This window comes from Salvia miltiorrhiza, chromosome 1, assembly GCF_028751815.1.
Source record: "Salvia miltiorrhiza cultivar Shanhuang (shh) chromosome 1, IMPLAD_Smil_shh, whole genome shotgun sequence".
Lineage (NCBI taxonomy): Eukaryota > Viridiplantae > Streptophyta > Magnoliopsida > Lamiales > Lamiaceae > Salvia > Salvia miltiorrhiza.
Window position 1 is genome coordinate 50493562 of NC_080387.1, and position 13373 is coordinate 50506934.

At 33.5% G+C, this 13373-nt stretch overlaps 1 protein-coding gene across 1 annotated transcript; it reads right to left on the bottom strand.

Annotated features, from left to right (window-relative positions):
- Positions 1-3798: 3798 nt before the first annotated feature.
- Positions 3799-10333, bottom strand: LOC130990556 (phosphoinositide phosphatase SAC2-like). The gene is made up of 16 exons (XM_057914782.1): positions 9766-10333; positions 8962-9166; positions 8692-8857; positions 7933-8155; positions 7503-7579; positions 7122-7309; positions 6952-7049; positions 6700-6833; positions 6510-6605; positions 5858-6263; positions 5566-5687; positions 5327-5440; positions 4956-5138; positions 4575-4751; positions 4340-4433; positions 3799-4237 (listed from the first exon to the last, which is right to left on the bottom strand). Exons 1-16 carry the CDS (start codon positions 9886-9888, stop codon positions 4130-4132), a joined length of 2514 nt encoding a protein of 837 aa, XP_057770765.1. The 5' UTR covers positions 9889-10333; the 3' UTR covers positions 3799-4129.
- Positions 10334-13373: the final 3040 nt, after the last annotated feature.

Genomic DNA, 13373 nt, shown 5'->3' on the forward strand with positions numbered 1-13373 from the left:
TTATTTTATTTTATTCGAAAATGTATGAATTGACTATGTTTTCTTTTAAATTTGTTCGATTATTGAGGGTTCTATTTTAAGCCATTTTCCCCCCGAAAATTGTATTAATCTTTTTGATTTGTTTCCATTAGAATATCTTTCTCTCGAGCTCTCTCTTGCTCTCTCGGTCTCTCTCTTTCTCTCGTTCTCTCTCTTTTCTCTCTATCCCTCATCATGGCGACCCCATCCGAGTTGTTGGCACCTAGAAAAATGGTGATAAAAACTGGAGAATTCTCATACGAAGAGTATGATGGTCTGAAACCTTGGCAATTTTCCGAAGAGGCGACAATGTTGACGATTCTTTTTGGTCATCGGACTACGCACAATTTGTCCGACTCGCATGCATGCATGCTACTCAAGATGTTTTCCCTATGTTTGATGCCCTCGAGATTGTACGCAAGCTTTACAAATTCCCGAAGACGTATCACGAGCATGTTGCCATCATGGCACGTGTGGAGTATTACGTAGACGAGGTGATTGGGTTGACATATCGACTTCGTTACATACACTATAGCAGTTCATTGTCTTATTGGCATATCGTGTTTAATTATTTACAATAATTAAATTGTATTTCTCTCAAATATATGTTAAATAGTTTTATATGTTAATTTTATTTCCAAATTCACTAATTAATTTCAAATAATTTATTAACTTTATTTCATTGAGTACTTTCGACTTCGTTAATCACGCAATGGTGGTTCGTTTAGTTATTATCATATCAATTACAATACTTTATTATAATATATTCAAACAAAGTATATGTTACATACTTTTACAAGCAAAATCCAATTGTTTGATTCATTATTTTTAATTTTTTTATCATTACTGTAGTAGTTCATTTTATAATTATTATATCATGTTTAATAAAGTATATGTTATTTATTCTTTCGAACAATGCCCCTTCGTATGATTCAGTTTATTATTTCTAACGGTTGACTAATGTGGTTGCCACTACCGGACAAAGTGGCAAAGTATTACTCACATATTATTGAGGTCTAGGTTCAAATCCACCAAGCACCTTTTTCTTGTTATTTCTATTTTTCTTTTAAATATTCGAAAAAATTATATAAATGAAAACGATTTTTTTTTTATGGTAAATATCATATTAAACCTTGAACTATTCCCGCTTTATCAAAAATACCCTGGAAGTTTTGAAATGCTCTCTAAACCCTCAAAGTATCAGGGTTTTATCAAATATATCCCACGTCTATTTTACGGTCACCAGAAACATGACATGGCTCGCCGGATGACACAGTGTAATTTAAATTCTATTTTTTTAAAATCCATGTCATTTTATATTCTATTTTTTTAAATCAATCTCATCCATACTCTCTTCCTCTCTCTCTCTCTGCGTTTCCTCTACCCCTCTCTCTACCGTCTCTCTCTCTTTTCTCCGGTGAGTGTCGCCGGTTTTCGCCGCCTCCGGCGCGGCGAGGCTAGCTTCTCTTCTTCCCTTCCTCTTTCTTTCCTCTCTTTCCTACATCTAATTCCCCAAATTCTAAAATCCATTTCCTAGGTTTTCGATGTAGAATTAAAAGGAATTGAAATCAAAACCTTTCTTCCTTTCCTGGCTGGAAGAAGAGCCAGCAACGGAGTCTTCAGACGCGTAGCAGTCGGCGGCGACGGAGCCAGCAGAGGGGTGGTTGGGGGTGTCCGCCGGAGAGTCGTGAGCAGCGCCGCTTACTGACGTGGCGCTCCCGCCGCCGCCACCGCCACCCATGTAATGGGTCAAATTACCCATACTAGCGCTCTTCCGAATCGAACAATCAGTCAATCGGACCCCAAAAAGCTTCACTCCTCGATTCAAACACGTGCGGGAATGTGCCCGTTGTGGCTGCAATACGAGCACCTCCTTGTCATTACCGCAGCAGCAATCGAATTGAAGCAGGCTAAGTTCGATTGATTTTTTTTTTTTTACTAGATTCTAGAGAACATGGGATTTGTTGTTTTGGGGTTGTGTTTTTTTATGTTTACGTTGGTTTTGGTGCCTAAACTGAAGCTCTGGTGTGTGTGGATACAGATATAGATATAGAGAGAGAAAGTCTCATCCGAAGATGAGAGTCTTAAATCCAATTCCTAGGTTTTTGATGTAGAATTTGGGGAATTAGATGTAGGAAAGTGAGGGAAGAAAGAGGAAAGGAAGAAGAAGAGCCAATCTCGCCGGCGTCGAAGGCGGCGCAAATCGGCGACACTCACCGGAGAAGAGAGAGAGAGAGACGGTAGAGAGAGGGGTAGAGGAAACGCATAGAGAAAGAGAGAGGAAGAGAGTATGGATGACATGGATTTAAAAAATACTCCCTCCGTCCGCCAAGATTATGGCAATTTGCTTGGGCACGAGATTTAATAAAATTGGTGATGGTTTTGATGTAGTGGAGAAAGGGTCCCACAACTTTATGAGATGAGTGGTTGAGATTGAATTTTGAGTGGTTTTTTTGTAAATAAAGAGTGTTAGTAAGGATAAAATATTAAAGAGGATGGTGGGACTATTGCCATAAAAGGAAAGTGACATAATCTTGGCGGACGCCCGATATAGTAATTATGACATAATCTTGGCGGACGGAGGGAGTAGAATATAAAATGACATGGATTTTAAAAAAATAGAATTTAAATTACACTGTGTCATCCGGCGAGCCACGTCATGTTTCTGGTGACCGGAAAATAGATGTGGGATATATTTGATAAAACCTTGATACTTTGAGGGTTTAGAGAGCATTTCAGAACTTCCAGGGTATTTTTGATAAAGCGGGAATAGTTCAAGGTTTAATATGATATTTACCTTTTTTTTTAAATATTCGAAACAAATTTATAAATGAAACACCTTTTTCTTGTTATTTTGGTTCTTTGTTTTTTAAATCATTTTTGATTTTTTTTAAATATTCGAAAAAATTCTATAAATGAAAACGATTTTTTTTTTAAATATTCAAAAAAAAATTATAAATGAAACACCTTTTTCTTGTTATTTTGGTTCTTTGTTTTTTAAATCATTTTCGAAATGTTTTTTTTTAAATATTCGAAAAAAATATAGAAATGAAAACAAATCTAGGATTATTTTAGGAGAATCCCTAAATTAATGGAAACAAATCAAATTAACAGAAAATTCGAAAAATAAATTAAATGAGGAAATAAATCTAATATTATTTTAGGGGAATCCCTAAATTAGTGGAATCAAATCTGTATTAAAATTCGAAAAATAAATTATCTATGTAAATAAATCTAGGATTATTTTAGGAGAATCTCTAAATTAGTGGAATCAAATCTGAGATTATTATTTGGAGAAATTAAAATCTCTAAATTAGTGGAATCAAATCTAGGATTATTTTAGGATAATCTCTAAATTAGTGAAAATAAATAAAAACAACATAATTTTCAAAAAATAATAAAAGTAAATATTAATTTTGAAAAAATATCAATTTCGAAAAAAAAAATCTGAAAAATAAAGAATAAAGTAATGTGTAACGGGAATGAACATCAATCAATTTAGTGAGAAACCATCAGTTTGGTTAAAAATAGAACAATTATTTAATAGTGAAGTTTTTTTTAATAACAAAGGAAGCCAATAAATTTACTGTTTGTAATTAATGCTTGAGGTCAGCATAATTCTTCCAAAACTAGCTTTTAAGGAAAACGGATATTTGAATTATCTGTGAATTGCTTGGTTTTCGAACTAGATGATTGGACCATACGCATATATATTACACACTCCAAAGAAATCCATATCTCAAACGAAATTTAAAAATAGTATTTAAACAAACAAAAACAGAAAAAAGGGTACATCCAATGATGAAATAAAATTGATAACAATATATGTACAGAAAAGATGAAATACTAGAATCACAACGACAGATAAAAAGGTAACTAATATTTACAAATCAAAGGCTAAAGAAGCCAAGAGAAAAAGTAAGAAAAAAAAAAAAGGATTGCAGTGTTACTATCTGTACTCTCTCTCAAGTTATGAATAATTACTAGACCGGTAAAATTAGTTGGTGCAAATGTACAATTTCAGAATACCTTCACTTCTACGCTCTGTACCAAAATTTCTCCATCCATTTCTCCTTTGGCCGTTAGATCACCATTTTTGGCGAATGTACGTCTAAGGAAAAAGCATGTTGCCGTGGGTTACCCAGTGCACGAAGCTGTCAGAAAATCCGGTGAGGTCGACAGAGCTGCTGCCGAGGTCTCCGCTGGTCAGTTCCTTTCCCTAGAATTGTAGACGTAGTTAATAGGCAGCAAAATACACATGAGGTAACCTAAGTGCGTGTTCCAAATTTAGCACTGTTTTTAGGGTTCAAAGTGAACTGACCTTCAAGTTTGATCCAGACTGATACCATGAGGTTGATTCCATTTTGATTTCGCCCGAAGACATCCCTACGCTTGGAGAACCGATTAGCAATGATCTGCAGCGAACAAAGACATAGTTAGCAATGAGTAGCACTTTGCACGATGATTCATGTCAACGGGCAAAGTTGAAGAAGAAGAAGATATATTTTGGCAGAACAAAATGGATTGCATGAACCTTGCACGAAACAACAAGTTACCTTTCATATGTTTCCTCTTCGCAGGAGTTCCCAGATGAAGATAGCCAGTCAACATCGAGAAAGTTTGAGCAGTTAAAAGAATCTCCACGATCAACAAAATACGTGCTCTCATTTTCAAGGAATTGCTCTTGTTGCGTTTCAGGGAACAGCTGTTTACGTGACATCGAGGGTGTAAACCTAAAATTGCAGCCAATATAAAATTATCAGTAGAAAATACAAACTCATATCGTACTCAAAATGTATCTCATTTTTCATAGAGATACAACAAACACGTTTTTTTTTTCATCAATAGGAGCGTCCGCTTGAATGGTTATCTTGGATCAGCCAAAAGGTTTCTATGTGCGCAAAGCATCTTTTGCTTCTGTAAATGTAAAATCATACCGGTTATAAGATATAGCAGTATCACAAGTTGAAAATTCTGGAGTCGATTCTGAAAGACCCATGTTAGAGCCTTGACCGTCCGCCCCCAATGGCCTTTGAGAACTATCCATCCGAAGGACCTTCTCATCAACAGAGTTGTCGCAGAGAATGTTACCATCAGAAAACGATCTTTTGATTATTGACCTGCCAATTCGTGCTTTTGGCATTAGCAACACAAAGCATAACTACAAAAATCCTTCCCGTGCATCCTTTCTCTCAATAAGCATTTGGGCAAAAAATTTATTATGTTTACTTTTCATAAACCTATAAGCATTCATTATGAACAAATTGTAGAATTCACATATCATGTAGGTACATGTTTTGTCAAATACCTATTATTTTCCGCTGCAAAATCAGAACCACGCCTTCCAACGCCATAATGTTGATCAGAATCCAGCTCCCAAAGAGCTGGTTTACCCTGCTGTGGCTGAAAATGACCCAAGAACCTGCTCACAAAAAATTAAGCATATAATATAAAGCATAAACCACTACTTATACGAAAAAGTAATGTGTAACGGGAATGAACATCAATTTAGTGAAATATATTTGATAAACGGACCAATTGACTTACACATTTATGGCGTCTTGTTTCTCAGCATCCATGTAGGCGTTGCTATAAAAACGCTGAAGTGTTCTCAAAAACTCTTGGGACTGCGTTGCTGCTTTCCACTGACCTCTTCTCTCAGAGAAGATCTGGTAATCGTATTATAAATAAGGTGATGAAGAAGAAAGAAGAAGAGTGGATTATCCTAAGAATAGAACATCTTATTGAACTTTATCGCAGCAAAAAAAGCTAAGATAATAGTTGGTTTTAAGATTAAGCGTAATGAATATCTTTTTCACTTCTCACAGTTAAAATATACCTTATTATGTGCTGCAGATCCACCATATTGCAGAGCCAGAGTGTCGCCCATAGCTTCATAAATCTTCATTAAATCATCTGCCAACGAGGAGTCTAAACTAATACCAGGACTATTGATATACCCTAATGCATGCAACTGATGACCAAGAGCAACAAGCCCATACACATATTGGGCAACATTTGTCCGGTCCAAACAATCTATGCAGTTTGTTCTTAACACCCCTTTCTGAAACAATGGAGGCTTTACAACATCACAACCATTCACATCAGAGCCATCAATTCTACCCGCATCATTCACATCAGAGCCAATTTTATCTTCAGCATCCGCATCATGCCCATCCTCGGTCATAACAAAGAGGTCTTCATCAGGGCAATCACCATTGCAATTATTACTACACGGAAGTTGGCTGTAGAAGAGTCAAATCGGTTATCAAAAGGGTGTAACAGAAAGGAGGATATATAATCAAAACTAATAAAAGTAATATTAGAACACAACAAACATATTGATCCAATTTAGGTAATAAAAACTAAGAATGCAAAAACTATGTAATAAAATGCACGAAACAGTTGGCATATCACAAGATATTAGATCCTCCATCGACTGACTACTCTTATTATTCTTAAGGTAGCAGTGGTTCAGTCGCATTCCTCACCTTGAAAATGGGGGTAATTCACAGTAGAAGAATCCAGTTAATTCCAACGCGTTAGCTGCTACTTTGACTAAATATGCCAGCACACTTGCGGCTTTGCTGTAGAGGCAGACAAAAAGATCTTAAGGTTAGAAATTCAAGAGCGAAAAAAAATAAATAGAAAAAAGCGAAAGGAAGAATTTTGCATTTATACTTTCTAGAGTATTTACTCAAATCCCAATGAAGAAACTTCAAGCGATTTTCATGTGCGAGATCTTTATTGATGACTTCAATAGCATGAGCAAACTCTGCACGCAGAATAGATTCCCGTGGCTTCTTCTCACGTGTCTGGAGATTGAGAAATGGAGTTTAAATAGAATTTTGAAGAAGTATTTATCAGTTGAACATAAAGGGAGATTCTGCCACATTACGGGCATTAGCCCAAAAGTTAATGCAAAAGTTTTACCTTAATCAAATTTAAAATAATAATAGGATTTCCATATCTCTTAGCTAGATTCTCAAAATGAAGCTTGGTGGCTTGATAGGCGTCATCCTTCTTCGATACTGCATAAAGATATAGTCAGAGAAGTGTCTAATAAGCACTTGAGAGTACAATAACTATTTTACAAGCCATACATATGATGTCAGGTTTAATATTCAATCTTGAGGTCTCTTGTGACCAAAAGAGTGGTATTGAACCCCGGTTCTGCACAACAGAAGATATTTGTCTGGGTCTTCCTCCCACCAAGTCCTCAAGCACTATTTGTTCGGTCTCAACATCATTTGCTACACGACCCTTTTCATTAACCCCACGTTTTAGGTATCTGCATCAGAGACACGAGGAGTGAATACGTTAGTTCCAGGGATTTAGTACAAGATTTTCAAGAACCGATTTCAAGAAAGATTCAGTTCAAGTGTTTCACAACACTTTTGATCTCAAACATGCATTATAGAAAATGGATTGAGATAGACAGATGGACATAGCAAATGGATTAATAAAGCTAGAATTCCAAGGACCTGGTGCCAGCGTAGTGACGGGATCGTCTAGCAATAAGAATCAGACTGAAATCATGGCCAGATACTGAGAGTTTAACCTGTTAAAGATTCAAAATTAAAAATCCAGCAAGTGCTTAGAATAAACTATGAGTCAATAAAACAATAATAAACCCTGAAATATCACAAATTCATATGAATGAAGTCAACACTGAACAACAATCAATGAAACAAACAAAAAATATTGTTGATAAACCATTCGAAATAATCTTATAACAGAAAAGAAATCAATGGAACAGATAGCATGATCTACAACAAAGACAGAAAACTGCCTCCTTTATCATGAAGGAATCAGAATAACTAAATCATAAAAGCAACATCAGAAGCACTGTATCAAATGAGGAAAATAAAGACGATGGGCTAACACTTATGGACAACTTTTAAATGTAATTACCTGTTTAAAGAATCCATAAACCAATGCTACGGTCCAAACCGAATTCTTCAGCTGATTACGTATACCACGAGTTAAGAACTCATTCCAGACAAACATCGTCTCATAGAGGGATAATCCTGTTTCATGATTGCTAAGATTCCTTTGAAGACTAAGCATAACATGGTAGGAGTAGCTAAAAAAGAAGTCCTTGGTGAGATCCACGTTGCGTAAGAGCTTCTTGTATCTATTTATCAACAAAAGAGAAGGCAGAGGCAAAACAAGTTAGTAGAAGTCCATTTCGAAGGTAAGATATAAGAGAACAATTCTAAATAACATAAAAATTAAAGGCAAGAGATGTCCCCCTGAACTCTGATGATACCTTGCCTCATTCAACATGTTAAATTAACATCACAACACCAATGTGGTCTGCCCTGCACATTCACTGGGAAAAACTGGCAATGGGCACTAAGAACAATTTAACTAAGGCGGATACACTATGAACTGTACTTAAGATGATTTCTAAAAGGAATGTATGACCTTTGTCTCAGCAAATATTACTCAGATGCTATAATGGTGTAAACAATTAGCGTGAACTGAAGATATATTACAAAGGTAGAACACAAAATATGCTATAATAAAGGTAACACATTAAATAGCTTAAGAACATCTACATTAACAACGAATAACAAATATACAGAAATATATCAAGCATATTCAATCTTATAGTGTTTTTTGTCCTCTAAACATAGCGACTTTTTACATGTAGAATCGGCAAAAGACCTGTTCTCGTTTTTAGAATATGCCATATTCGAGTGCATAGAAGAATGGGGTACTGGAACCATCTCGCTCTTGGCAATCGAATACACTGCGTGGCCACAAATAGTGCCAATCTTCTTTCTCTTAGTGATTATAATCATGTAATAAGGTCCCAAGAATTTCATGAATCCTGTAACCACGGGAAGAATCACAAGCAGGTCAGCTGAAAAATACATACATTTTAACTGATTTGACACAAATTATTTGTTGAGATTATAACAGGATGTAGCATACCAACAATTCCATAGCATGTGGTGACAAATTTTAGTCCACCAGTAGACTTGTTTCCATCAGCAATTCTTTGGAGGAGCTCGGATTGTTCATCCTGAGAGTATATTGTCGAATCTTCAACAACATTTAGCTCGGACTGCTCTAATCTGCTTATCTTCAATACTTTCCAGTACTTTTTTCTTCTCTCAAATCCAAACATATAAAAGTTCTGGACCAGCAATGAAAAATGAATAAGTTGGTTGTGTAAGCAGGCAACAAACATATATATCATAGACACAGTCGAACCCCATCTCAAAGTTAACTCACATTTTCTCAACAAAAATGCATGTTTTTCAAACAAATTTTGAAACTTGGCATCTGCCACCAAACAATTATCTAAGTTCTACACCCAAATAAATCAAGGATGCGCAAAAACGATTCAAATTACAGGGAATTTTGCAATAAAACTATAAAAGAAAAAAATGTATAAACAAGACAGAGTAATAGTAAGCTCTAGCAGCTTATAAGGTGAAACAGACAAGAAAAAAGGCTGAATTTTTACAAATCTGAAGATTTAATCTTCAGAAAAGCTTCTCATATTCACGATCAAAACTCAATAGATTGAAATCTGATGTTAACACACAAACTATTTCTATTAATTCCTGATGAATAAAGGAAAGCAAAACACGACAAACTTAACGCAGCTCCAGCAATCAAAGGTCAGCAACTTTTTCCAAAATTCAAAGCACACAAACAAAAACAAAGCCAAAAAACACATTTCACGTTCAAACAAGCAAACAGCAACGAGATCAGAGAGCTAATTTATACCGAACGAGTTTCATAGAGCATGAATTTCTGAAACTTGCCGTCGCCTCCGCCGCCAACGTCTCCAGAGCTCGCCTCCGCATTGAACGGAACCTCAATGTCATTCTCCAACGCCATACTTCCCATTCCCGAGCCTCGAGCTCGGGCTTTTCAAATCCAGTTATTGCATACAAAATTCTCCACGCGAAAGCTGCACCTCAACTCCGCTCCATAAACCCTAGCTTCGGCAAACAACTCAGCTCACACACACGCATCCGAAATCCAAAAATTACAACTCTTTTCTCACCAACAACTATCACTACTCGTTTTCCACCTAAAAAATCGCAAAAAAATCCGGAAAATTTTCGGTAACAGCAGAAAATATGCGAGTGGCGCTGCAGATAGAGGAGGCTGCAGATTGAAATAAGGCGTTTTGTGCGTAGATCGAGAGAGAAGATTGAGAAGCAAAGCTCCGGCGACTGCGTCCACAAAAAATTTGCGTGTAGAGAGAATAAGGAATATAATATTTTTTTTATTCTGTAGCTGTGTAATTATTGGGTGTCTTCGTTTTTAAAAGTAGCCGATATTTTACAGCTTATTATTTGAAACAAGTTTCTTTCTTTTCTTTAAATTAAAAAAAAAATATTATTAATTGCGGCAGTTGCTCGATAATTATGGCCCTTAATATAATAAACCGGTACTGAATATCATGTTTTTTAGGTCAAAAATTATTCGTATTATAGCGGAACGCAATTATTATGTATTTGATCAATTTTAATTAATAGCCTTAAATAAATTTGAAAAAGTATTTTAATTGAGTGTTGTTTCAATTTTATTTTTGGAAGATATTACGTAGAATAAATATCTTTTTAGATTTCAATCATACTTTACTTCACGTCTAATCCCAAATCCATTGATCTTATATTATGCTTTATTTAAAGTCATTATTACTTCTAAGTTTCATTAAGCATAATTTGAAATATTTATGATTAATAATCGTTCAAACATAAAAAAAAAACTATACTTAATTAAAAAAAGCGGAAACAATTATCCAATTGGCATCACAACTATAAAACACATGAGATTAGATTAACTAATTTACATTGATTTAAATGGACCTTCATTGGCAAACAAAAATGTGTGTTATGTTATTAATTGTTTTGTGAAATATGCTTCCCGTTAAATTTTGTCGAATTTTAATCAACACCACTTCATAATATTGCCTCTTTCTCGAGGAAAATACAATATTAATCGAGGGAGTATTTTGGAATAATTATGTATTGAATTAAATATTAATTTTAATAAATCAAAATTCTATTCATTGCCATTTTTTCTTTAGTTACAAGAGAGGAATACTGAATAAATTAAAATTTAAAGATCCCATCAAAATAGATTTGAATTTGCTTTAAGCATTAATTTATTAAAAATAAATATCAATAGCACTAACGAAAAATACTCACAAAAGTAATTCGTACGTGAATCCTTTTCATTTTGGAGATGAATATAGATTTCGTTTTTGTGGAATACTCACGCAATGAGATGCCTAATTTAAATAGCAAAGTTAAGATATTGAAAGATTTTTTATTGTAAGAGATCTAAAGTTCAATGTTCAATCTTGTGTGGTGTAGAGATCTCATCTGCACTCGGTTCAATTTATTTTTCACCTTTAAGTGGCGTAAGTTCTTTGTGAGAGGTCTTGATTCCGTGTGTTCAATTTATTTTTCATTTTTGTATGGCGTAGCCGTATAAGTTCTTTGTAAGAGGTCTTAAGTTTAATTTCATGTGATGTAAAGGTTTCATTTGTGTTCAACTATTTTTCTTCTTTGTATAGTGTAGTGACTTATTTGATATATATACCTTATAATTAAAAAAATGTGTGATATTTTATTTTAGTATTTTTTTAAAGTTGAAATCTGTGAATTTTGTAATGGTTAAAAGTGACTTGTAATACTATAAAATAAATAAATAAGATGCTGTGGTTCGCCATCCAGAATATGCCAGCTGTTTACAGCATATGCTTAATAGTTCCTGCTCATATAAGTCAAATATTCGGTGGCTTTATTTTATTTTTATTTTTTTTGCCGTTTCCTTCCATTTTAAAATTATTACGTCTCCAATTTTACCCATTTTTTGCGGCAAAATATTTTCCCGCATTATTCTTTATACGGATATTACCGAATCCCATATGAAATTAATTAAGTATAAAATATAAAACTCAAAAGCCATATTCGATGTATTTATTAATAAAACATATATAATCCTTTTAATTATAATTAATTAATACTTTCACCGTCTCGCAAAAGTTTGCTCCAAGAATAAATACAAGAATTTTAATAAAAATTGGTAAAAATTATTTGACGGTGAAATTACGTATAAAAATAGAAATTAAGTAGATTGGGATAATTTTTGGAGACACACAAAAAAAAATTAGAGCAAATTTTTTGAAGACGGATGAAGTAATTAATAATATTTAAATTTATCATTGGTTTCGCCAATCATTTAATTCATTTTCCTAATGAAGCATTAAAACAATATTCAACGAAATAAAGAAGCGCTAGGTTTGATTACGAAATACCTAATTCCCAGAGAAATGGAAATTGACCAACAATTTGTACATACTATTATTGATGACTGTATAAATATATTGTGGGCCTATCGAGAAGATATTCATCAATTTCATATCAAATAAAGAAAAAAGATATTCACCTGTTATTATCTATATTCCTTCTTATCAACAATTTTTTTATACTTATCAAACTCTACACGGACAAAGAAAATGGAGTAAATATAAACAAAAATTATAGTCATATAATATAATTGGCATACTTAATTATCACATTGATATATATAATTAAATTTTATTTCATTTAAGATGACTATAAATATAATCTAAAGATATTATTTATCGAAATTTCATGGATTACGTACTATTAATTATTCAAATACGAGTAATTAAATGAAGTATTACACAATCCATTATTATTTTGTTAGTAAGCAGTTATGTATACAAATATATCGTTAAATATACGTAACTGATTGTCAGTTGTATATTATAAATATTAATCACCAACAGGCAACAGCCAGTACTTTACTAATTATTATTTAGTTTACAATATTTTTTTTTTGAAGAATATATTTAGTTCACAATTGATGGTACAGTTACTTCAAATTATAATTTCCACATAATTTTGTAAAGAGAAAATGTATACTACTACTATTTTAGAACCAAAGTATTAACGGATTTCAATTATAGGCTACACTTTGACTATTTACAAAAATGAATCTCATAAATTACACTTGAAACAAATCAAGATTCGACTTAACGTTATTTCTCACCTTATATCTTGAAAAAATAAATACAAAGGATGTGTAGAAAAACCTCTACAGCTTAAATAATCAGAAATAACTTTTTACACGCTATTTATATTTTTTCAAAAATTAAAATTAATAGAAATATAAAGTCAATTTAAATTTCAACCGAGATAGATTTATAAGATTCATTTTCGTAAATACTCGAAGTATGTAGTTTAGAATTCGAAATACGAGGATATTTTGGATTCCAAATTATATTTTTCTCCCCTCTTAAAATGTTGCGAACTTGCGATTACAAAAATATGTTTTGAATTAATAAC